The 25598-nt window shown below is 51.2% G+C and overlaps 1 protein-coding gene across 3 annotated transcripts in view; it reads left to right on the forward strand.

The window, feature by feature from the left end:
* Positions 1–471: 471 nt before the first annotated feature.
* CAPN1 (calpain 1) overlaps positions 472–25598 on the forward strand; it is a 28821-nt gene continuing 3694 nt past the window's right edge. The window contains exons 1-16 of one of the 3 annotated variants that reach the window (XM_084760577.1): positions 472–584; positions 2521–2858; positions 3158–3276; positions 5145–5278; positions 5411–5579; positions 7845–7928; positions 8237–8322; positions 9470–9544; positions 9632–9792; positions 18943–19118; positions 20344–20355; positions 22136–22344; positions 22423–22462; positions 22913–22978; positions 23071–23128; positions 25292–25356. In XM_084760577.1, the coding sequence (XP_084616703.1) occupies positions 2522–2858; positions 3158–3276; positions 5145–5278; positions 5411–5579; positions 7845–7928; positions 8237–8322; positions 9470–9544; positions 9632–9792; positions 18943–19118; positions 20344–20355; positions 22136–22344; positions 22423–22462; positions 22913–22978; positions 23071–23128; positions 25292–25356 (1791 nt within the window). In that variant the 5' untranslated portion in view covers positions 472–584; position 2521. Of the gene's footprint in view, positions 585–791; positions 1268–1341; positions 1865–2520; positions 2859–3157; positions 3277–5144; positions 5279–5410; positions 5580–7844; positions 7929–8236; positions 8323–9469; positions 9545–9631; positions 9793–18942; positions 19119–20343; positions 20356–22135; positions 22345–22422; positions 22463–22912; positions 22979–23070; positions 23129–25291; positions 25357–25598 lie in introns of those variants that run through there. The other 2 variants (XM_084760578.1, XM_084760576.1) reach the window with 2 other exon arrangements.

Below are 25598 nucleotides of genomic sequence, written 5' to 3' on the forward strand. Positions count from 1 at the left end.
ATTTATTTTATTTATCATGTATACAAATCTCATTATAGATGGTTGTGAGCCAATATGTGGTTGCTGGGAGAACTGAACTCAGGACCTTTGGAAGAGCAGTCGGTGCTCTTAACCTCTGAGCCATCTCTCCAGCCCCTTGCTACTCTTCTAGAAGTGCTGGCTTCAGTTCTCAGCATCCATGCCAGTCAGCTCTTGACTGCTTGTTAACTACATACAGCTGGAGGGTCTGAAACCTTCGTTTGCCCTCTTGTGGCTACTTGCATGAATGTGCACACACACATAAAATAAAATAAACATTCAATAAATAAAAATAAAAATCTTGACCCCTGAATCTGCTCAGGCCTGCCCTCTCTTGCACCCCCTACCCCACCCCCGTTAAGCAACACCTGGTGCACCTCTGTTCCCACTTGCCAAGGCTTTTTCCAGGCAGCACCCTACTCCCTGGGCATGCATATCTCGCTACCCTGCGACCTATCAGAGCCTCTACAGTCACCTGGGTTACATCAGGCTTCAGTCAGGAACCATGAAGGCAGAGGCCCTGAGTCTTCACCATCAATAGGCCAGTAGAACACCTTGCCTAGGAGGTGAGTGCCCATCTAGGGGAAGTCAAATGCAGTCAGCGCTTAACTTTTGTAGTGTCAAGGCGTCTAGAATCCCAGGAAAGGTAGGCACCGCCTATTCAATGGGTGTTTGTCCTTACATCTTATGTAGCATGCATGGACCATGTGACTACCATACTTGTGAAGAGCCCTGAGCCTGGAGTCCACCCCAATCCGTTTTCATCCTTGGGTCTCCAACCTCTTGCAGTGTGCCAGGTGGAATCTGCGGTCCCGGGTGGACCTGCCCTGGTGCTCTGGGGGCCTCTGCTGCCCTCTCCTGGGGCAGGCAACCCCCACAAGGGCGCTTCTCCTAAGAACTCGGGAGAGAAGGCCAGAAGGCTCACGTCCCTCCGCTTCTGGTTTCAAGAAAGCTCAGAACGCTACACAACGATTGGCTGAAGCCATTTTTCCTCTTCTTCCGCTGCATAGTTGGGGAAATCAAGTCCGGGTTTACCTAAGGCCATGCAGGGAATGCTCAAAGACCGCTAGGGCGCAGTGCTAGCTCTGCAGGCCTGAGCCCTAAGGTGCGGGGGTGGGGAGCTGGCTCAGCCCTGCAGCCGGGCTGCAGCAGGGACAGGCCCGGGTGGGGCTGCCGTTTGCTTAGTCCGGCAGAAGTCCGCTCGCACCCAGCCAGGGGCAGCTCCAACCAGCAGTTGTGGCCGCTGGAGGTAATCTCTGCTTCACGGCCGAGCGCCAGACAAGCTGGAGGACAGCTGCGACCGTGCGCTGGGGCGCAGGAGGCGGGCCGGGGGGCTGTCGGGGCGGCACCACTTAGCGGGGTTTGTTCCCAGTACCTTCCTCGGAGGGCGACATAGGGTGTGGCCGGCAGCCGTGCAACTCGAGCTGGGGCCTTAGTTAAAAATACCCTTTGCCCTACCCTCCGCCTGGCCGGCAGAACCCTTCTGTCCCAGCCCGACCCTTCTCACCCAGACAAACGCCGGGCTCCTCCCGGGGGACAGCTCTGTCTTTTACCACTTTGTCCTCTCTCAGAGCCTGCGGAGGGAGGGACTGAAAGGCACCCTGAGTAAGAGATAGTGGGGGGAGGGGGGAAGCTATTGGGAAGTTGCGGGGGAGATAAGAGAGAGCCTAGAAGGAGCTCCGTAAGAGCCTCAGGAGTAGGTGGAGGACCACGGAGGGAGGGACCAGGGCTGTGGGGCGGTGGAGGGCGGGGTGGAGCTCTCTTCCTGGTTGGGCCCTGCCCTGAGCTGCCACCAAGGAAGCAAGCAGCGGGGACCGCAGCAATCTCCCAGACTCCCCTCCCCCAGGTAAGGAATTGGGTGCCCAGACTAGGATTGGCTGACCTAAGCCACTGCTTCTGGGGCTAGGGGGGCTGTCGCTGATCGGCCGGTGTCCTCTATGTGTCTGCGTGAGGGATAGGGGTCAGGAAGCCGCTCACCCTGTCGCCAGGATCTGGGCCAGTGTCCAGCGCTCTGATGTTCAGCCTGTCTCAAGAGCCTGCGGAAGGGCATCAGTGCCTGGACTTTTCAGCTCCTAGACTGAGGAAAGGGGCAAGGGAGCTAGACGCTTGACAACTTTGTGGAGGGGGGGAGGGTGTGGGGGTGGGTGGGTGAGGGTTACAGGCAGGCACACAGAGTCAGAGATCTTACCTGGAATACCTCTGCTCTCCTACTGTGGCCGGCCTCCACCCTATACCACCTGCCTGGATGGATGACACAGAACTGTCAACCCTCCACAATGGGATTAGGGAAAAGGAGAGGTGATGGCCAGGGTACCTAGAAACTTTACGCACCTTTTCCCAGATTCTGGGAGCCTAACAAGGTGGCTGAGAGTCCCCAGACTCCATAAATGGGTCAGCGGACCGTATCTGGGGAGAAATGAGTCCAGGAGAGCTCATCCAGGTTTGAGTTGTAGCCTATTCCTGGGAAGGCCTGTATTTCTAGTAGGCCCATGTGTCCCCCAGGATGTCAGAGAAGCTCATCACACCTGTGTATTGCACTGGGGTGTCAGCGCAAGTGCAGAAGCAACGGGACAAGGAGCTGGGCCTGGGCCGCCACGAACATGCCATCAAGTACCTGGGCCAGGATTATGAGACTCTGCGAGCAAGATGCCTGCAGAGTGGGGTCCTCTTCCAAGATGAGGCCTTCCCCCCAGTTTCTCACAGCCTGGGCTTCAAGGAACTGGGTCCCCACTCCTCTAAAACCTATGGCATCAAATGGAAGCGTCCTACGGAGCTGCTGTCAAACCCCCAGTTCATCGTGGACGGGGCCACCCGAACAGACATCTGCCAGGGAGCACTGGGTAGGCCCCCGGGGGGGTGGGGTTCTGGGTGTGTTTTTTTTTTTCCCCATTGTAGTTCCCTATTCCCGCTCCATTGGGCTCTGCTCCAGCTCCTCCCTCCTGCAGGCCCAGACAGGCTTTGGCTATCTGCACAGGTGCTGGTTTGCCCAGATTCCTGGGTCTTTTCTGTACGCTGAGGGGAGATGATGGGTACCCAACCCAGGGAATCCCAGGTTGTCCCCAGCACCTCCCCTCCCCAGCACCTCCCTTCCCTGAGCAGATCCACAGCGCAGGCGCCTGATGAGGTCTTTTTATCCCAGGGGACTGTTGGCTCCTGGCTGCCATTGCCTCCCTCACCCTCAACGAGACTATTCTGCACAGAGTGGTTCCCTTCGGCCAGAGCTTCCAGAATGGCTACGCCGGCATCTTTCACTTCCAGGTGAAGGTCCTTGTACCCTCTTGGGGTAGAGGCATAGCTGGCATTAGAGAGATGTGAAAGGTGGGATGGCCAGGGCCACACCCTGTGGGGGCAGCCCTCCCTTTGGAAGGTATTTGACCTCTCTGTGCCATCTCTGGTCAGTCATGTGTAAATGGCTGGGCAGGTATTTCAGCTTGCAGTTTTCTTAGACAAGGTTGTGCTCGGCAGAGGAGGCGTGGAAGGAGAAAGCCTTCTGTGCTTTGGCTGATGACAGCAATCCTTTACTTCACCCAAGCCTCAGTTTCCCCAGCTGAAGATGGAGCGAGTGTCCTGCCATCTTTATATGTCAGTTCCCCCTTTTCCCAACTTCCCTGCTTTGGTGGGCTCTGGTAGAGTCTAGGAGAAAAGACGGACTCAGGATTGAAACCACCGTTTCTTAATGTTTCTCACATTAACCACTTTTCAAATCACATTAGTGCATTCTCCAGGGGGCTGGTGTTGAGAGAGGCACATCCAAAAGTCTTGGTTGAGGCCTTCCTGCCATGATGGTCTAGGCCGTGCCTGGAGGAGTCCCTGTGTCCCTTCCTTCTGCCTAATTAGCCCCCTACGTCACTCTGCCCTAACCCCCTAACCGAGAAGCTGGTATTACTCTGCGCTGAGCACCCTACACCTGCCCAGCTCTACTCAGCCAGACCGTAGACTCGTCTCCCTTTTCCCCGCCCCCTTTCCTCAAGTCTCCAACCCACTCCTCTACAGCTTCTGATTGGTCCATTTCAGTACCTCCTCCCAAATCCTTAATGGGCCTCTTCGTCATTATTCTGGGCTTCCCCGTGTGACAATTTTCAGCGCCCTCGGAAGCTTCTGTCCCTAGGTACCCTGGGCCTGCACCCCACCTCTGCTTCTAGTGGGTTCTTTGGCACCGCTGGGGCAAATCCAGTAATTTCGGGAACCAGCCCCGCCCATTTGCAGTCGAGGGTCTGGGCGCAACATTTTCATTCCACATCTCCCACTTACTTCGGTACTCAAGCTTAAACTAGAAAGACTAGCAGAAGAGGACAGACTTCGGGGTTGCTTTGATGAAGAGCACGGGCTGGAGGCCTTGGTGCCATCATCCTGGCCCGTATCTGAAGGGGAGCCTTGTCCCGTTTCAGTCTTGAGTTATAGGTGTCACCTGCATTATCTTAGATTCCTGTTGGGACGCTAAGGTGTTGTTGCCCCCTTTTTCTGGGTATGGAAACCGAGGCTCAGACTTAAAGCAATGTAAATATCCCATCAATAGTTAGGCTCTTTGTTTAGGGAACAATGTCCAGGAAACAATTGTTCATCTAAACGTTTTGATTACATTGCTTTATAATTTTTGCAGGTGTCTGCATGTGCCTGCGAGCGTACGTACATGCGTGTGTGTGTGTGTGTGCACGCGCGCGCGCGGGCGCGCACATGAGCATTGATGAGGATTAACTGTGTGTCTCTGTGTGTGTCATTCCACCACGTGGACCCTGGAACTGAACACAAGTTTCAGGCATAGTAGCCAGCACCTTTACCATCCATCCATATGGTCCAGATGTGGTTTTGAGGAATTGTGGTTTGGTTTGGTTTTTTTTTTGAGACGTGGTCTTACTATGTAGCTGGTCTGGAACTCACAGTGTAGATCAGGTTGTCCTTGAACTGACAGACATCACCTCCTGATCTCTGAGATTAACGGTGTTTACAGTTGTGGTGCCCGGGTCTGAGGAGAGCTGACTGACCGTACACTCCAGTAGGCATGCTTCTATGAATGTATGTTACCCATGTACCGTGCATGTTGGTCTAGACTCATGCATTTGGAGCTGAGGCCTGGGGGACCCCAGAGCAGGCGCTCACTTTGCCCCTCGCCCTACCCCCCCCCCCAGCTGTGGCAGTTTGGGGAGTGGATAGATGTGGTTGTCGATGACTTACTGCCCACCAAGGACGGGAAGCTGGTGTTCGTGCACTCTGCCCAGGGCAACGAGTTCTGGAGCGCTCTGCTTGAGAAGGCCTATGCCAAGTGAGTAGGATCCCCAGGGCACATGTTCAGCCTCTGGGGGGGGGGGGGAAAGTGGGGGCAGCAGAGGGGTTGCTCCTAACCCTCTCACCTCATCCTGCTGGATGCTACTGACTGACCTGGAGCTGCCCACAGGGTGAACGGCAGCTACGAAGCCCTTTCGGGAGGCTGCACCTCAGAGGCCTTCGAGGACTTTACCGGTGGGGTCACTGAGTGGTACGATTTGCCCAAGGCACCCAGCGACCTCTTCCAAATCATTCAGAAGGCCCTGGAACGCGGCTCCTTGCTGGGCTGCTCCATTAACGTGAGTGATACCCCAGTGCCTTGGCTAGCCCTCATCTCAGCCCAGGCTCTGCCTGAGACACGCCCCTCCTCACCTCATCGCCCATCACCTCCACCCTATTGTCCACCTCCAAGTCCACTCCCTGTCCCCCACTTCTTCCTTCAAACCTCTGGCCTCAGCTGTCACCCAGACTTGCTCCCCAACTTCCTCCTACTCCCTTCCCTCCTTGTTCTTTTCTGTTTGTTTTTACGATTTACTTATCTTTAAGTGCATTGATGTCTTGCCAATGTATGTCTGTGAGGGTGTCAAATCCCCTGGAGCTGGAGTTACAGACAGTTGTGAGCTGTCATGTGGGTCCTCGGAATTGAACCCAGGTCCTTTAGAAGAGCAGGCAGTGCTCTTAAACAGTGAGCCATTCCTCCAGGCAGCACATATACTAAAATTGGGATGATTACTGAGATTAGCAAGGCTCCTTCTCATTATTACCTTGCCCTGTTCTAAGGCCGTCACAGTCCAGTGCTTCTGATAGGATCTCTTTCTACTCTCAGACTTCACCCTCTCCTAGCTCCTCCCTCTCCTAGCTCCTCCCTCTCCTAACTCCTTCCTCTCCTAGCTCCTCCCTCTCCTAGCTCCTCCCTCTCATAACTCCTCCCTCTCCTAGCTCCTCCCTCTCCTAGCTCCTCCCTCTCCTAGCTCCTCCCTCTCCTGGCTGCCCCACAATACCTCCCTGGTCCTGTCCTTAATCATCCCACACCAGCGTCAAGCAGTCTTCCAGGCCGTCCTTGCCAAATACTTGACTGAGCCAAGCTAGGTTCCCAGCACCTGCATCAGATAACTCACAACCTGCCTGTGACTCCCACGCCAGGGGAATCTGATGCCTCTGCCTGCTGAGCGCATCTGTTCTCACACGCACATACCGACACACAGTCCTGGAGACTTAGTTAATTATTAGATAAACTTTTTTTGTTTGGTTGGTTTTTTTGAGACAGGGTTTCTCTGTGTAGCCCTAGCTGTCCTGGACTCACTTTGTAGAACAGGCTGGCCTTAAGCTCAAGAGACCCGCCTGCCTCTGACTCCCTAATGCTAGGATTACATCTGTGTGCCACCACGCACAGCCGAAATAAACTTTTAAAATAGCTTATATGAGCCAGGTGTGGTGGCGCACAACTTTAATCCCAGCACTCAGGAGGCAGAGGCAGGTGGATCACTGTGAGTTCGAGGCCTGCCTGGTCTACAAAGTGAGTCCAGGACAGCCAAGGCTACACAGAGAAACTCTGTCTCAAAAAACCAAAATAAATAAATGAATAACTTTTTTTTTTTTTTTTAAGATTTATTATTTATACAGTATTTGAGCCAACAGGCCAGAAGAGGGCACCAGATCTCACTATAGATAGTTGTGAGCCATCATGTGGTTGCTGGGAATTGAACTCAGGACCTTGGGAAGAACAGCCAGTGCTCTTAACCTCTGAGCCATCTCTCCAACCCCTATTTTTTGTTTTTTTAAAGACTTATTTATTACATATAGTGTTCTGCATGCATGTACACCTGCACACCAGAAGAGGGCACCAGATCTCATTATAAATGATTGTGAGCCACCATATGTTTGCTGGGAATTGAACTCAGGACCTCTGGAAGAGCAGACAGTGCTCTTAACCACTGAGCCATCTCTCCAGCCCAACTTATTTATTTTTATTTTGTGAGCATTGATTGGTGTTTTACATGTGCACATGCCTATGTAAGGGTGTCGGATCCCCTGGAACTGGAGTTACAGACAGTCATGAGCTGCCCTGCAGGTGCTGGGAATTGAACCCTGGTCCTTCTGGAAGAGCAGCCAATGTTCTTAACCACTGAACCACCTCTCCATCCCCCTAAAATAAACTTTTTAAAAAAGGGCTAAATGACTTTGCAAGTTTAGCCCTACTATATCTGTCCTTTTCTCTCTCTTTCTCAGTGCTTGTCCCATCCCTGAGCCCCTCTTGAGTGTGTGTGTGTGCTTGATTATAAGCGTGTGTGTATATACACACTTAACAGTCTGGCCAGCCCTAGCCAGTAGCAGTGTAGTGACTGCACTGGTGGGGTACCCAGGACCGGCCCAGCGCCCCAGGACGGGCAGCATGTGTGTGCCGCAGTGGAGTGGATGGGATAGGAGTCTCTGACAGTTTCTCCCATCAGCTTTTCGGGGGGGGGGGGTGTTGTATGTGCAAAGGCGACAGTCTGAGTCCCATGAATGCTCCAAGCAGGGGTGGCACCTCATCTTCTGACCTCAGTGCACGCTTCCTTCCTTAGATCTCCGATATCCGGGATTTGGAGGCTATCACCTTTAAGAACCTGGTGAGGGGCCATGCGTACTCTGTGACGGACGCCAAGCAGGTATTTCCCCCGGATGGAGCCTGTCCTGTGGGGTGGTTCTTACTTCCATTGCCTCTCTGGCATCTGACCTGGACTGTGGGGGGTGACTTCTGCTTTTGTGACCCCCTGGCGTAGCCATCCTGTGGTATGCGTTGATGCCTGTGTCTAGTGTCTGTGGTTCACATTATCAGCTGCCTCACTAGGCTGTGAGATCCCGGGGGACTGGGACTTGGTGGCTGCTGGGTACTAAGTAGGGCTAGGTGGTAAGGGAGGCGGAGCTGGGAAGGGGTGGCAAAGGGCATGGCGCTGATGTGTGCTCTGGGGAACAGGTGAGTTACCAGGGCCAGCGGGTGAGCCTGATCCGAATGCGGAACCCCTGGGGTGAAGTAGAGTGGAAGGGGCCCTGGAGTGACAGGTAAGCAGCGGGCCCTGGGCACCGGGCAGGGAGGTTTGCGGAAGTCCGGAGATGTCCCTGCCATCTCTGCCTGGGCTCCAGCAGGCTGAGCTGGCCTCAGGGTTGAGTTGAGGGGTCCCATCTTGGGTTTTTTGCCACGACAGAGCCCACCCAGGCTGTGGGGACTCGGGCAGCCTGTGGATACACCCAAGGCATCTGACTTGACCCTGATAATAAGTCATCCCCCTGGCTGGATGTGGTGGTTTGTGCATGTAATTCCAGTGTTCATGAAGCTGAGGCAGGAGCATCACTACAAATTTGGGGTCAGCCTGGGCTGCACAGTGAGTTCCAGCTCACCTACGCTACCTAGTCTTAAACGGGGTAAGAGTATGGTAGCACATACCTTTAGTCCCAGCGGGGATAGGCATATGTGTGAGTTTGAGATCAGCCTGGTCAGTTCCAGGTCAGCCAAGGTTACATAGCAAGACCCTATCTTCAAAAGGAGGAGTGGGAGAAGGGTGCCTGGAAAAATGGCTTGTACTGGTCTACAAAAAGACAGCCACGTGTAGCTACAGCTCCAGGGCAGCTAACATCCTCTTATGGCCTCCACAAGCATTACACTTATGTGCACAAATACACACACATACAAATATATACACATAAACCGGGCGTGGTGGCGCACGCCTTTAATCCCAGTACTCAGCGGGCGGAGGCAGCAAGATTGCTGTGAGTTTGAGGCCAGCCTGGTCTACAAAGTGAGTCTAGGTCAGCCAAGGTTACACAGAGAGACCCTGTCTCAAAAAACCAAAAAAGAAAAGAAAAGAAAAAAGAAAAAGAAACACACACACACACACACACACACCAATATAAACATACACAAATTTACATAATTTAAAAAGTAAAAATTGGCATGGCCTTTAATCCAAGCACTTAGGAGGCATAGACAGGTGGCTCTCTGAGTTTGAATCCAGCCAGGGCTACATAGTGAGACCCTGTCTCAAAAAGAAGAGGGGCCCTTGAGTAGGGATGTATGAGGCCCCAAGAGGGTGGTCCCGGGGAGAGAGCCTGTTGATCTGGGCTCTGGAAACATGTCAGGTTGGACAGGACTCGGGGACAGAAGTTAGATAGGGTCCCGGTGTCCAGCACTGCCAGTACCTGCTTCCCGCAGCTCCTCCGAGTGGAACAGAGTGGACCCCTACGAACGAGAGCAGCTGAGGGTCAAGATGGAGGACGGGGAGTTTTGGTAAGCAACCCCTTTTCTCCACTTGCTCCCCTAAAACCCAGTCCGTGATGAAGGACTATGGTTCACCTCTGCCCTTGGGCCCTTCAGGATGTCATTTCGAGACTTCTTACGGGAGTTCACCAGACTGGAGATCTGCAACCTCACACCGGATGCCCTTAAGAGCCGGACACTCCGCAACTGGAACACCACGTTTTACGAGGGCACCTGGCGCCGGGGGAGCACCGCTGGTGGCTGCAGGAACTACCCAGGTGACCTGAGGCCAGAGGCAAGCTGAGAGACAGGGCAGGGGTGTGAGCAGGGCTATAGCTGGTTAAATCTGTTCTGTCCCTTGGGAGACAGATAGTCATGCTTGGGTGTTCCTCAAATCGCTTTCAGGAATACATCCTTAAATGTCGTTAATGGTGCTAACGGGAGATGCTGGACTCCCTGGGGCCTGGATAAGACAACCTTGTTATCCAAACATCTGATGGCCGCTTTTCCTCATTCCCAGTAACTCCTGACCCACTGACTTCTTGTCCTCTCACCTTTCCATCTCACAAATGGGTGACTGTCATGACTGCTGTGGCATGGCCTCTCTGTCTCCCTGACACCAGCCTTTTTCTCTACTCCAGCTCCACCCCGCCCTACTACAGAGCACTCTAGGGCCTTGACAGTCACTACCCACCTCAACCTGGGATACATCTGCCCCTGCCCAGGCCTGAGTCTCATGGAATTAACTGCTACTGCTGACTCCTGATTTTTTACATTTTGCTCTGTATGTCTCCCTCCCTTCTCTCCTAGTCTGTCTGTCCTGCTGTCTGCTGTCTGTCTGTCTGTCTCTCTCCCCCCCTCCTCTCCCTAGTCTCTCTCTTATTCTCATTTTTGTTTTGTTCTGTTTGAGTCAGGGTTTCAGGTAGCCCAAGCTAACCTTCGACTTGCTATGTAACCAAGGATGACTTTGAACTTCTGGGCCTTCTGCCTCCACCTCCAAAATGCTGGGATTACAGGCGGACATTACAACACCTGGCTTATGTGGGTCCCCTATGGCTGGGACCCAGGGCTATGAGAATGCTAGACAAGCTCTCCCAATTGAGCTACAGCCCCCCCCCATCCCCAGTTATGATTCATCATTTTAACTTTTGTTTGTTTGTTGAGACCGAGTTTCTCTGTGTAACAGCCCTGGCTGTCCTTGACTCACTTTGTAGACCAGACCAGGCTGGCCTTGAACTCAAAACAACTTGCCTGCCTCTGCCTCCTGATTGCTGGGATTAAAGGCATGCACCAACACTTTCCAGTCCATTTAAATATTTCTTTAAATTATATTTATTTTATGGGAGTATGTGTGTGCACGCACAGGTGAATTGCCCCCCCACCACACACACAGGGTTTTTCTTTGTGGCCTTGGATGTCCTGGACTTGCTTTGTAGACCAGGCTGGCCTCGAACTCACAGAGATCCACCTGCCTCTACCTTCCTGAGTGCTGGGATGCTGGGATTACAGGCGTGTGCCACCACACTGAGTTCATCTTGACCTTGCAAACATCCAGTTCCTTGGCCTCTCCTTCTCTGCTCCTGTCACCAGCACAGCCACAGTCCCCACACTGAGCCTGCCTTCCACTGACTCAGAGCCGCTAAATGTAGCTGGAGAGAAACCATACAGCCAAGGCTGTCTTCCCTGAAAATCCACAGCCACAAACCTCTAATGAGCATTTTGCATGATCAGTCCCCAGCATTCCACTGGGAACTCTCCAGTGGCCTCCACCTCTCTCCAGTTCCTGTCACCTAGCTACCTTGCATTTCATTGCGGCATTTCACTTCCTGTGGCAACTCATTCCTGCATTCCAGGGCTTGGGAGGTGGGCCCAGGAGGATCAGGAGTTCAAAGTGAGCTTTTGCTATGTAGCGAGTCTGAGGCCAGCCTGGCCTACATGAGGCCCTGCCAGAAAAGAAAGAGAGAGAGAGGAAGAGGAGAGAGAAGAGGGGAAAGAGGCCTCATGACTTAGGACACCTGAGGTCCCCACCTCTGCGGCTGTGTGTGTGTGTGTGTGTGTGTGTGCGCGCGTGCCTGCGCGTGTGTGTGTATACCTTTGCTCGGGACAGTGGCAGGAGTGTCCCACCTTCTGAGGAACCCTGTTGTTCTCCTATCCTAGTCCCCTTCTTCTCAGGGAGTACTTTGCGCCTTCACCCTTCCTCTCATCCTTGTGTCCTTATGGAAAAATCCCATCTTAAAACATTTGACCCTCTCTTGACCTCCCACCTCCCTCCCCTGCCTCCTCCCTCTCCGGCTCAGGAATTACTACGCTGCCCTTTCCTTCCTGGCGGCACTGACTTGGTCACCTTCACCCCTGTGGTGGGCTCCTGCCTGCATCCTCTGCCTGTCCCCTGGAGAAGCTCACCACTGTTGTGTTGAAACATTCTCCCTGCTTCAATTCTTCTCCAAACCTATGAGTACCAGTTTCCTGTACCACAGCTGAGAGGCCTGTGCTTCCCTCTCCCCGCCTAGCTAGGGCTATTGTACAGTTCCGGTGTCTTGGTTGATATTTCCGGTCCTGGTTTAAACTTCTATTAATCTCTCATTGATGTAAGTGTTATGGTTTTATTTATTTATTTATAGTTTTTTTTGAGACAGGGCTTCTCTGTGTAGTGTTGGTTGTCCTGGAACTCACTCTGTAAATCAGGCTGGCCTCCAACTCAGAGATCCACCTGCCTCTGCCTTGGAGTGCCGGGATTAAAGGCGTGCGCCGCTGCCACCTGTCATTGTCAAGGTTTTATAAGAAGTTCTGTTTTTAGACAAGGTGAATTCCTTCTTCAGTGGTGTCTTTGCTATTTTTCTTTAGGGTTTATTTTTAATTTTGTTTGTTTTATTTTATGTATATGGGTATTTTGCCTGCATGTGTGCCTGTGTACTACATGAATGCCTGCTGCCCAGGAGGGTCAGAGGAGGGACTTACAGAAGTTTGTGAGCCAGCAAATGGATGTTGGGGATCTAACCCCAGTCCTTTGCTCTCGATTGTAACTGCTGAGCCATTTGTCTAGTCTCTCAGCTTTGTGCCTCCCCCCACCCACAGGGAAACAAAATCTGGTAGCCCAAGTTGTCCTAGGGTTCAAGGCTAACTAGAACTCAGTTTGCAGCTGAGGATGACTTTCCCTTCTGACTCTTCTGCCTGTACCTTCTCTTGGCTTCTTTATCTTTTTCTTGTTATTTATTGGGTTTTTGGTTTTTATTTTTTATTTTTTCTGAGACAATGTGTGTGTGTGTGTGTGTGTGTGTGTGTGTGTGTGTTGCTTGCTGTCCTGGAACTCAATCTGTAGACAAAGCTGGCCTTGAACTCAGAGATGCACTTGCCTCTGCCTCCCGATGCTCAGGTTAAAGGTGAGTGCCACTACTCCTGGCTCTTCTTTTATCTTGCCTTTTGTTTTGCTTACAAATTTTAGTATTGGGTTACTAAATCCTTTTCTTCCCCCTTAACAAAAGTTGGGGATTAAGCTGGGCGTGGTAGCACATGCTTTTAATCCCAGCACTCGTTAGGCAGAGGCAGGTGGATCACTGTGAGTTCAGGGCCAGCCTGGTCTACAAAGTGAGTCCAGGACAGCCAAAAACAAAAAACAGAAACAAAAAAACATCGCTGTAAGTATAACTCAATGGCAAATTGTTTTCTGCTAGGTGCAAGGCCCGGGACTCCAGCCCTAGGGTAACCAAAAGTGAATAAATGAAATCTTTTATTTGATAAAGATTTCTGTTTGGTGCCTGTTGGGTGGTGGCTTAGGCTATGGAAGGGTGAGTCAGGAGGACTTTTGTGAATTCATGGCCAGCCTGGAATACAGAGTAAAACTCTGTTTCATAACTAAAATACAATGAGATCTAATTTTGAAATTGGTATTAGATCTATAAACCAATTTGGAGAAAATTGACATTTTTATAATTTGAACCTTCTGATCTCAGAATATGGCATATACACATATATATTTTGTATGTGTGCATTTGTGTGAATGCACTCCTGTATATGCAGGTACCCATGTGTGTGCAGATGTTGGCACATGTATATGCAAGTGGAATTCAGAGGAAAGCATTCGAGGTTCCTCCTCAGCCACTGTCCACCTCATTTTTGAGACAGGCTAGGCTGGCTGTCCAGAAAACTCAAAGATGTGCCTGTCTCCATCCCCTCTGCCCTAGGATTAGAAGTAGACAGCGCCATACCTGGAGTTTTTTGTTGGTTAGTTTTTGTTGTTGTTTTGATTTGTTTGAGACAGGGTTTCTTTGTGTAGCCTTGGCTCTCCTGGAACTCACTCTGTAGACCATGCTGGCTTCGAACTCACAGAGATCCACCTGCTTCTGCCTCCCCAGTGCTGGGATTAAAGGTGTGTGTGTGACAGATGCCCGTTAACCCAGGGTTTTTTTTAATGTGGCTCCTGGGAATTAAATTCACGTCCTGTGCTTGCAGGGCAAGCATTTTGTGGACTGAGCTTTTCTCCCAACACTTTATTCCGTCCTTTAATGCCTTTTTCACAGAAAAATATAATTTTTAAAGAGTTTGCACATCTTTTGAGGCTTGGTGCTCCATGTGTTACCCTCTACTGAAAGCACAGACTGACTGACTACCCTTTCCAAAACTTACCAGGAGCAGCTCAGAATTTATATATCTTTACATATTCGTATATGTATCTAGTTAGAAATCTTTTTTTTTTTTTAATGTATATGAATGTTTTGCCTGCATCATGTCTGTTCACCACACGCAGGCCTGGTGTCTGTGGAGATCAGAAGAGGGCATTGGTTCCCCTGGGTTACGGACAGTTGAGGGCCTCCATGTGGTTGCTGGGAATTGAACCCGGATTTTCTGAAAGAACGGTCATCATTCTTAGCTATGGAGCCAGTTCTCCGTCGGTACTGTGTGAGGTGGGGTGTGTGTGCATGTGCCATGGACAAACATGTGATATATCAGAGGACAATTTGCAAGAGTTTCTTTCTTCTGCCATGTTGGTTCCAGGGATCAAACAGGTTGTTGGGTTTGGTGGCAAGCCCCTTTACCCACAGAGCCATCTTCCAGACCAGTTTCTCCTTTCACAATCCCATCTCCCAGCCAGGCGTTGTGGCACACTCCTTTGATCCCAGTACTTGGGAAGCAGAGGCAGATGGATTTCTGAGTTCCAGGCCAGCCTGGTCTACACAGGAAGTTCCAGGACAGCCAGGGCTACACAGAGAAACCCTTTCTGGAGAAACCAAAGTAAGCAAATAAATAAGTAAAATTTCCTCTCAAATGATACTTATGGATACAATAACGAACAGTTGCCCTTTTAAGTGTCTTTTGTATCTAGACTCATCTCTTGCTAGATTCTTTGTAGTTTACTAATTGGCAATCAAGTAATAATTCACTTCTTTCTTTCTTTCTTTTTTTTTTTTTTTGTGTGTGTGTGTGTGTGTGTGTGTGTGTGTGTGTGTGTGTGTGTGTGTGTTAGGTTCTGAGACAGGTTGCTCTGTGTAACAAGTCCTAGCTGTCCTGGACTTACTTTGTAGACTGGGCTGGCCTGGAGGCCTGGACCTCACAGAGCTCTTGCCTGCCTCTGCCTCCCCAGTGCTGGGATTAAACACAAGTGCCATGCCTGGCTCACCTTTCTTCCTATTTCATTCTTCAACTTTTGTTACTTTTTCTTGCCTACAGCACTGGCTGGGAGAGCAGAGCAAACAGGAGCCCCCAATGAGGGATTCCTGGTTCTGCTTGACGTCTTGTTGTTGCTTAATTTCATAATGTGTTGTTTACTTTTGAGGGGAGAGGCTCGCACAGAAGGTCAGAGGGCAGCTTCTGGGAGCTGGGGCTCTTCTTGCCACCGTCTGGGACCTGGAGAGTGAACTCAGATCATTGTGCTGGATGGCATGTGTCTCCTCAGCCCAGTCATAAATAGTTGTAGGTTTTGTTATAGCAAACTTTTGAGGGGTGGGGAGTGAAGGGCATGTGTGTGGATCCCTTATTCTGTGGTGCTGGAGATTGAAACCAGGGGCGTGTATACACTAAGCAGTGATCTGCCACAGAGCCATGTCCCACCTACCCATCCACTTTTTGTTTGGTTTGGTTTGGTTTTTTAAGACAGGGTTTCTCTTGTAATCCTGGCTGTCCTGGACTCATTTTGTAGACCAGGCTGGCCTCGAATTCAGAGATCCTCCTGCCTCTGCCTCGCGAGTGCTGGGATTAAAGGCCTGCACCACTGTTCCTAGCTTTGATTTTGTTTTTCAAGACAAGGTTTCTCTGTGTAGCCTTGGCTGTCCTGGACTCGCTCTGTAGACCAGGCTGGCCTTGAACTCACAGAGATCCACCTATCTCTGCCTCCAGAGTGCTGGGAATTAAAGACATGCACCACACACTTTTTTTAAAGACAGAATTCTGTGTCCTGGAACTCATGGTTGTCCATCCTTCCCCTCCCAAGGGCTGAGTTGTAGGTGCACCTCTGTGCATGATTTATAAGACTCTAGGGTCCAGGCGTGGTGGCGTACCTCTTTAATCCCTGCACTCGGGAGGCAGAGGCAGGCGGATCTCTTAGTTCGAGGCCAGCCTGGTCTACAGAGTGAGATCCAGGACAGCCAAGACTACACAGAGAGACTCTGTCTTGGGGAAAAAAAAAAGAGGTGTGGGGATGGGACCCAGCACTTTATGCAGTGGGTGTTCTAGGAGGCAAACACTTTACCAGCTGAGCTACATCCCCCACCCTGATGAAAGTTTTCTTTCAAGGCCAGGTGTGGCGGCCCACGCCTTTAATCCCAGCACTCAGGAGGCAGAGGCAGGTGGATTGCTGTGAGTTCCAGGCCAGCCTGGTCTACAAAGTGAGTCCAGGTCAGCCAAGGCTACACAGAGAAACCCTGTCTCGAAAAACCAAAAAAAAAAAAAAAAAGAAGTTTTCTTTCAGTTTTATGTTTTGTGAATGTGTGTGGGTACTTTGCCTGTATGAATATCTGTGTACTACATGTATTCCTGGTGCCTGAGACCGCTAAGCCGTCTCTCCAGCCCTCTGCTTAGACTTCATACAGTCTCTCTCATGAGTGAGCTTTGCTTGGCCGTTCTGTGCTCATACTGACCACGCTGCTGTGGTGCTGTCTCTTCTGGTAGAGCAGCCTTGTTCCTCATGTTTTCTAGGAGAGTTTACACAAGGACAGATGATTTGTTTGCAGAGTGTATGGCTGTTGGACCTGCTCTTCCCTTTTCAAGATTAGCTTCTTTGATTCAGTCCTAGGGACAGTGCCTAGGGCCTCATGTGGACAGAGCAAGTGTGCCATACTGAGATACATCCCTAGCATTCCCTGGCCTATTTGTTTATGTGTTTATTTTAGCATTTATTTATTATTTGTTATTTGATGTGTATGAGGGGTTTTTTTGTTTTGTTTTGTTTTTTGCTTTTTTGAGACAGGGTTTCACTTTGTAGCCTTGGCTGTACTGGACTGACTTTGTAGACCAAGCTGGCCTCGAACTCACATCAATCCACCTGCCTCTGCCTCCCAAGTGCTGGGATTAAAGGCATGCGCCGCCACGCCCGGTTGTGTATGAGCCTTTTTGCTTACATGTATATATATCTGTGCACCACATGCATGGCTGGTGCCCACCACAGAGGCTAGAATCGGGCAACAGATCCCCTAGAACTGGAATTACAGACCATTATATGCTGCATGTGGAACCGGGCATGGTGGTGCATGCTGCACGCCTTTAATCCTAGCACTCGGGAGGCTGAGGTAGGCGGATCGCTGTGAGTTCCAGGCCAGCTTGGTCTACAAAGTGAGTCCAGGACAACCAAGGCTACACAGAGAAACCCTGTCTTGGGGTGGGGGAAACTGCATGTGGCTGTAAGAAGCTGAACCCAGGTCCTCTGGAAGAGCTGCCAGTGCTCATAACTGCTGAGCCAGCTCTCTCTAGCCCCACAGGTGATTTTATAATGATCTAGTTTGAGCACATGGAGGTCGGAGGACAACTTTTGGGAGTCAGTTTTTTCCTTCTACCATGTGGATCCTAGGAATCAAACTCAGCTCATCAAGCTTGGCGGCAACCACCTATACCCACTGACCTAGCTCACCAGCCTAACGTGTTAATATTTATTTCAGTTCTGTTACTTCCTTCCCTTTCTTTCTTTCTTTCTTTCTTTCTTTCTTTCTTTCTTCCTTTTCTTTTCTTTTATCAGACAGGGTAGTCCAGGTTAGCCTGAAATTCGCAGCAACCCTCCCATCTAGTAAAGCTTTTCCCACTGTGGCTTTGAACATCTGAAGAGCATGCTTAACACATTTTGCTTTGTTTCATTGAGACACAGGGTCTCATGGAGCCCAGGTTAGCCTTGAGTGGGCTGTGTAGCTGAGGTTGGCCTTGGCCTCCTTATCTGCCTCTAAGAGCTGGGATTACAGGCTCAGGCCACCAAGCCTAGCTTTCCTTTTTTATTTAGTTTTTCAAGACTCTGCAGCTCACACCTAGGGCCCCAGCCCAGTCCATCGTGCTGTGGTTGATCTTCTTAATAATGCAAAGACTGGCTTGCCCTTCCCTTTATAAGGTGGTGTTTTCATTCTAAACAGTTTCTGCTTACCATAAGTCAACTGTTGTCGCATCCCCACGGGAGCTTGGGGTGTCTATAAAATAATAGTAATTATCACATTATCAGACCTGTCATCTGGCCTCATGTTCTCTACTTAAAATATCTTTTTAAAAAGTTTTTGCTGGGCTAGAGAGATGGCTGAATGGTTAAGAAAGCACACTGTTCTTCCAGGAGACTTCCGGTTAGTTCCTCCTAACTTCCCCTGTGCTTCACAACTGTCTATACCTCCAACTCCAGGGGATCTCATGCCCTCTTCTGCCCTCTGTGGGAACTGCACCCACATGCACACACACACCCACACATGCATTACAACTTGAACAGCAAAAACAAAACAAATACATATTTGTGTGTGTGTGTGTGTGTGTGTGAGTGCGTGCGTGTGTGTGTGTGTGTGTGTGTGTGTGTGTGTACATGTGTGCCCCCATCACCAGTCTTGATGACTGACTGGTCAAAGGCACCAGATTCAAAGCCTCTTGTAAAGGCACTGAGAAAACCAGGCACTGGCTGCTCCTTTGGGGGCTCAGCTTCCTGTCTCTATAGCAGGCAGGCCAACTGCAGCTTGCTTCTTTTTTTTTTTTTTTTAGAACCAGTGCTCCCTGAGTTCTAACAAATGTGCAGCTCCCACAGCTTACTTTTCTTTGTAGTAATTCTGATAATTCACCCACTCCCCTTCTGGAAGACAAGCCCTGCCAGGCCGAGAGGTCACCCCGCCCATCTGCTTTCCTGTCTTCTGACACTCAGCGGGCATATACGTCCACTGTATTGAATGGGGTTATGAATGAGTCCACAGAGGACGTGCCTGAGAGGCTTGGGAAGCCGGCTGCCCTGCTTGCCTCTGACCCCTCTCTCTCCTCTCCTCCTGCAGCTACCTTCTGGGTAAACCCCCAGTTCAAGATCCGCTTGGAGGAAGTGGACGATGAAGATGACTACGAACGTCGCGAGTCAGGCTGCAGCTTCGTGCTGGCCCTCATGCAGAAGCACCGCCGCCGAGAGCGTCGCTTTGGTCGGGACATGGAGACCATTGGTTTCGCGGTGTACGAGGTTAGCCTGAGGGGAGGGCCCACATCCGCCCACTGCAGCGAGCATCCACCGGGGTGGGGAGGTGGGGGGCCGGGGCTTGGGGGTGGGGCATGACACGACTTCCTGAGAGCCAGAGAGTCTCACGGCTGAGGCAGTAGCGAGGGAAAGAACTCCTCCTAGATGGAGCTGCCGACTCCCACTGGGCTAGAGAGGGCAAAGGAAGTGGTTGGCTCCAGGAGAGGAAAGTTCTAGAATTCACCCTTCTCCTAGAATGTGGGCTGCTGCTCTGGGAAGAGGGAGCTGGGTTGATTGCTATGTGTGCCACAGCTTCTGCGGTCAGACTGTGGACTCAGCCTTGGAATGAAGTGGGGTTTTCTGTGAAGCAAGGGTGTGAGCAGAGGCCTCACAGGTGGAGCAGGTGGGGAAGGCCGGCTACCCCAAGAGGGGCCTGCTAAGTTCCTCCCCTGCCCCTGCTTCTCTTTTTAATTTTTTTTGATTTATTTATTTTTTGGTTGTTTTTGGTTTGGTGTTTGTTTTATTTTGTTGTTTTGCTTTTTTGGTTTTTCGAGACAAGGTTTCTCTGTGTAGCCCTGGCTGTCCTGGACTCGCATTGTAGACCAGGCTGGCCTCGAGCTCACAGGGATCCACCTGCCTCTGCCTCCCGAGTACTAGGATTAAAGACATGTGCCACCACCACCGCCCAGTTTGGTTTTTTGTTTTTGTTTTGTTGTTTCTTGTTTCTTCGGGGGAGGAGTCTTCAACATTGGGTTTCTCTGTGTAGCCCTGGTTGTCCTGGAACTTGTTCTGTGGACCAGGCTGGCCTCAAACTCACAGAGATCTGCCTACCTCTGCCTCACAAGCACTGGGATTAAAGGCGGCGTGCTCCACCACACAACCGCTTCTGCAGCTCAAGATAGAGATGTAAACTTCTAGCGCTCCCTTGCCAGGGTAGAGGGGGCCCATGGCCTCGGCCTGTACCCAGGACCCCTGGCAGCAGATGAAATGGAGTCTATGATGTCCCCGGGCTTTATCATACTGTGACTGGCCACCCCAGAGGGAGGCCCAGGAAGTGACAAGGACAGAAACTTCTGCTCTGTCCTTCCACTGGGAGGATAGGTCTGGGACATCACTGGCCCATCTCCTGTCCTCCGGGCTCCCTCCCTAAGAACTCAGGACCTCTACGCAGTATGTTTGTTCTCCCGCCTGGGCAGGCGTGTATTCATTATTCTCTCTGTTTCTCTTACAGGTTCCTCGGGAGGTAGGTGTGGCTCTTTCTCTACTTAAGCGGTTCATCACCCCTGAGCTTATCAGCCTGCCGGGGCCCGGAGAGGAGCAGCATGGCAGAAGTCAGCCCTGCCATACATAAAACATCAGCAGACATCACCTTGTCACTGCCCGAAAAACACTTCCTCGGTTTTTGTTCATCAAATAGGGCAGTCATTGTGACCCTGAGGGCAGGGTAGCAAAGATTGGATTTGAACCCCGGTCCTCAGATCCCCCACTCAGCAGGCACACAAGCCAGGCTCTCTCTTGCTGGTCACACTGAGGAAATGTTAATGAGGTGGGGGGCGGGGTTAGGAGTGGGTGTCACAGGGATCAGTGGTCTACACTCTCTAAGCCCTGCCGGGGGTTTGTACTGACACGTGACACTTCCCAGCTGTGCAGGGTGGTACATGCTCCTGATTCCAGGGCTTGGGAGGGAAAGGCAGAAGAATCAGGAATTCAAGATCACCCTTGGCTGTAAAGCGAGGTCAGGGCCAGCCTAGGCTACATGAGATGAGGCCCTGTTTCAGTGGAGGGAAACGGAGGGAACTAGAATAGCATTTCCTCTGGGGCCGTGAGGTCAGCAAAGTGCCACTGGTCAGGTTTCATGCTAGAGGGGACACAGGGACCACTCCAGGGCACGGGAAGAGCAGTGCATGGCATCTTAGATTCATTTTTGAGTGTGCGAGGCTGACCTTAGGACCTCTCACCGTCGGGGGAAACGCTGGACACTGGGCTACATGGCCCACCTGCATCATAGGTTATATATTTTTATTTTTTGTGTCTGTGTGTGTGTGCGCGCGCGCGCAGGAGAGTAAAGCACATATACCACGTCATGAGTGCAGAGATGAGGGGATAACTTTGTGGCTTGGTTCTCTCCTTCCTCCCTTCACATAGCTTTCGGGGATGGAACTCAGGTCACCAGGCTTGAGCAGCAAGTCTATTTGCTGGTTGAGCCATCTCCTGCATCGCAGTGTTTTAGAGTCCCTTACCTGCAGCCAGGTTGGGTACTTGTGTTTTCTTTTCCTTTGTTTCATTTATTTATTTATTTTTATTTTTGATTTTTTGATTTTTCGAGACACGGTCTCTCTGTGTAGCCTTGGCTGCCCTGGAGTCATTTTGTAGACCAGGCTGGCCTTGAACTCACAGCGATCCGCCTGCCTCTGCCTCCCAAGAGCTGAGATTGAAGGTGTGCGCCACCACGTCTGGCTTACACGCTTATTTTTGAGATAGGGCTTTATGTAGCATAGGCTGGCCTTAAACTCACTGTGTAGCTGAGGGTGACTTTGAGTTCCTGATCCTCTTGCCTCTGCTTCCTGAGTAATGGGATTACAGGCCTGTCTGATTAGCTGGGGGCCAAAACCAGGATCTGGGCTGGTGAAATGTCTCGTTAGACACATTATTCCCCGAGCCGGATGAGCTGAGTTTGATCCCTATGGTGCACACGGTGAGAGGAGAGAGGACAGACTCCTACAGGTTTTCCTCTGACCTCCACTCACACCTCCATCCAGGCATCCCCTTCACCAATCACAAAAAATAAGTGAACTGTGCTGGGGAGGTACCACCTAGTACCACGGAGTCGCATTTCCAGCCCAGGCACTCACGTTGTGCAGATAAATGAACCGAAGAGGTAAGGGGCTTCTCAGGGTCTCGCAGGCTGTGTGCATGAGCTAGCAAGCCAGGCCTTGCAGCCCGGGCTCTCGGCCTGGACCAGCATCTCAGGGTAGACGGAGTGGCCACTGCAGCCCCCGTGCTTGCTTTTCTCCCCCTGCCAGATGGTGGGTCAGCCTGTGCACTTGAAGCGCGACTTCTTCCTGGCCAATGCCTCTCGGGCCACTTCGGAGACCTTTATCAACCTTCGGGAAGTCAGTAACCGCATCCGCCTGCCGCCCGGGGAGTACATAGTGGTACCCTCTACCTTTGAGCCCAACAAGGAGGGGGACTTTCTACTGCGCTTCTTCTCAGAGAAGACTGCAGGGACCCTGTGAGTAGACTCCCTACTCTCTCCCACCTCTGCCATTTCCCCAGGCCCCTCTCACTGACCCTCTTCTCCCCTCTGCAGGGAACTAGATGACCAGATCCAGGCCAACCTCCCCGATGAGGTATGTGGTCCCTTCACCGCCCCTGGGTCAGCGATAGGACAGGCTCCCTCAGAGGAGCCCTCAAGAACAACACTAGTTTCCTGTCTGCCCGAGGTGATGACAGGGTAGGCGGTTCCCAAGCTAGGCCTGTGTCTCTTGTCTCTTCCCGTCACCACCTCACCTGGGTCCTTCATGGTTATCACCTTCTGAGTGGGAAACACAGGTTCAGAGAGGCGGATAGATTTGCCTAATAAGTTCACACAGCAGGGGACCAAGCTTTTCAACACCTCACAGACTTGGAGCCATCATTTAAGCTACGAGACTCCTGGGCAGAGGGCAGGTCCCATTTTACAGGCCGGAAGGGTGAGGTTCAGAGAGTTGAGTGTCCCAGCCCACCTCCAGTGGCTGTCCTTAACAGGCAGGAGCCGGGGCCACAGCATCCCTGAACTGATCTCTCTGTTTTGAGTACAGAAAGTGCTGTCGGAAGAGGAGATCGATGAAAACTTCAAAACCCTGTTCAGTAAGCTGGCAGGGGAGGTAAGTCAGGGCCGGGCAGGAGTGGTAGGATGGGGAGCCCCCTGTGTGAAATGGGGGGAACCTAACAGATGCCATCCTTCCCTTTCCCACAGGACATGGAGATCAGCGTCAAGGAATTGCAGACCATCTTGAACAGGATCATTAGCAAACGTGAGCATCCTCACCCGTGCCCTGTGCCCAGCTCACTCCGACCGATGCGCCCTTGCTCCCCTGTAGAACTGAACCCCTCACCTTGGTCCAAGTGGCTGGTGAGCCTTCCATCGCCTGGCCCCACTCACCACCATCCCTAACCCAGACTCCTCACTAGCTCTGCCTCACTCCATCTTCTCTCTTGAGCTCTGTGGCGTCAGCCAGCCACAGGTGCTCAGTGCTGATGAAAAGGCAAGGTCGAACCTCCAGGCTGGGCCACATGTCTTGGGAAGTAGAATAACACTGAATTCCAGGCCTTGGTTCGGGTGGACAAAGCCGCTCTCCTGGCTTTCCTTCCCTTCTACCTTGGCTGCTGCGTGTAGGTATTAGCCTGCGCTAGCCGCCTGTGGATGCTGGGCCTGACCTCTGACCTCTGCACATCTACCCTGCTGCCCACAGCCAGCACTGCTGGCTCCTCTTCTGCCTAACCTCTTGTGTGTTTGTTCCTCCGTACTTTCTTCCTTTCCTTCTGGGCTGGTCGGAGGATGTGGGCCTGGCTTCTGAGACCGGAAGTGCTCTGCTGTTTCTCAGGATAACAGCATTCCACCTCATGCTCTGCTGGTCTCAGTACCCACAGGCAGGTCTGGAGTCTCCCTATCACCAAGCTCCTGCCATGACTGGTTCTGAAAAACCTCAAGGTTGAGCTCCTGAGACTGGTCCATTCTCCTCCTCCTCTTCCTCCTCCTCCTCCTTCTTCTTCTTGGTTTTTTCTTTTCTTTTTTTTTTTAAGATTTATTTTTTATTATTATGTATACAGTGTTCTGTCCACAGGCCAGAAGAGGGCATCAGATCTCATTACAGATGGTTGTGAGCCACTATGTGGTTGCTGGGAGTTGAACTCAGGACCTTCGGAAGAGCAGGCAGTGCTCTTAACCACTGAGCCATCTCTCCAGCCCCTCTTTTTGTTTTTTTTTTTTTTTTTTTTTAAGATTTATTTATTTTATTTATTGCGTATGAGTGCTTTATCTGCAGAAGAGAGTATCAGATTACATTACAGACGGTTGTGAGCCACCATGTGGTTGCTGGGAATCAAACTCAGGACCTCTGGGAAGAGCAGGCGGCGCTCTTAACCACTGAGCCATCTCTTCAGCCCCTCTTTTTGGTTTTTTTAAGACAGGGTTTCTCTATGTAACCTTGACTGTCCTGGACTCACTGTGTAGACCAGGCTGGCCTTGAACTCATAAAGATCTGCCTGCCTCTGCCTCTGCTAGGATTAAAGGTGTGCATCACCACATTCATTCTTTATCTCTGTCATCTCTCTCATGGGAGATGAGGTCATCAGGTGTGCTGCTCTGTCACTCTACCCTATGTCCTTGACACAGGTCTCTCACTGAACCTAGGACCAAACTGGCAGCCAGCAAGCCTCAGCAATCTTCCTGCCTCTGCCCTCACCAGCACAGCAGTTACAGATTGTGTGAGTGTGTATGTGTGTAGAGTGTGTTTGTGTGTATAAGTGTGTGTGTGTAAGTATGTACATATGAGTGTGTGTGTATATTTGTGTGTGAGAGAGACAGACAGACTGTTATGTGGATGTTGTAGATTTTTTGTTGGTTTGTTTTGTTTCCTGAGACAGGGTTTCTCTGTGTAGCCTTGGCTGTCCTAGACTCACTTTATAGACCAGGCTGACCTTGAACTCAAAGAGATTCGCCTGCCTCTGCCTCCTGAGTGCACATTGTGGGCTTTAAATGTGTTATTATATTTTTTTTATCTTATGTGTATAAAAGTTTTGCCTGCATGTATGTAAAATGCACCACATGCATGAGTCGCCGCCCTTGCATCTGGAGTTCTGAGTGGTTGTGAGCCACCATGTGGGTGCTGAGAATTAAACCCACGTTCTCTGCAAGAGCAGCCAATGCCTCTAACTGCTGAGCTACCTTTCCAGCCATCTTCTTCTTTTTTTCTCCTTTTCTTTTCTTTTTTGGACAGGGTCTATATAGCTAAGACTGGCCTCAAACTCCTGGTCCCCCTTCCTTCTCCTTCCCGTTGCCGTGGTTACAGGCATGTACCACCCTGCTTAGTTTACGCAGTGATGGAGATCAAACCCAGGGCTTCGTGTATGCCAGGCAAGCACTCTACCCTCGAGTGACATCCTCAGCCCTTAGAACCGTTTGCTGTCTGTTTCAGACAAAGACCTGCGCACCGACGGCTTCAGCCTAGAGTCGTGCCGCAGCATGGTGAACCTCATGGATGTATCCTCACAGCTGCTTTTGTCTCTTGTGGAGTTTGGGGTTGAGGAGGATGCTGCCTGCCTGTCCTAGGAGCAGGGGAGGAGCTTGGATAGAGTTGGGAGGGTGTGGTGAGGTAAGGCCTCGTGTTCAAACACCATTCTGGATAGCTTCTAGCTGGCCAGGGAGGGAAACTGAGGCACAGGTCTTGTGGGAAGTGGAGCAAGACCTTGGTCTGCAATTGGCCCCAAGGTGGGCACTACTTT

This window comes from Acomys minous (assembly GCF_964271855.1).
Source record: "Acomys minous genome assembly, chromosome: 2".
Taxonomy (NCBI): domain Eukaryota; kingdom Metazoa; phylum Chordata; class Mammalia; order Rodentia; family Muridae; genus Acomys; species Acomys minous.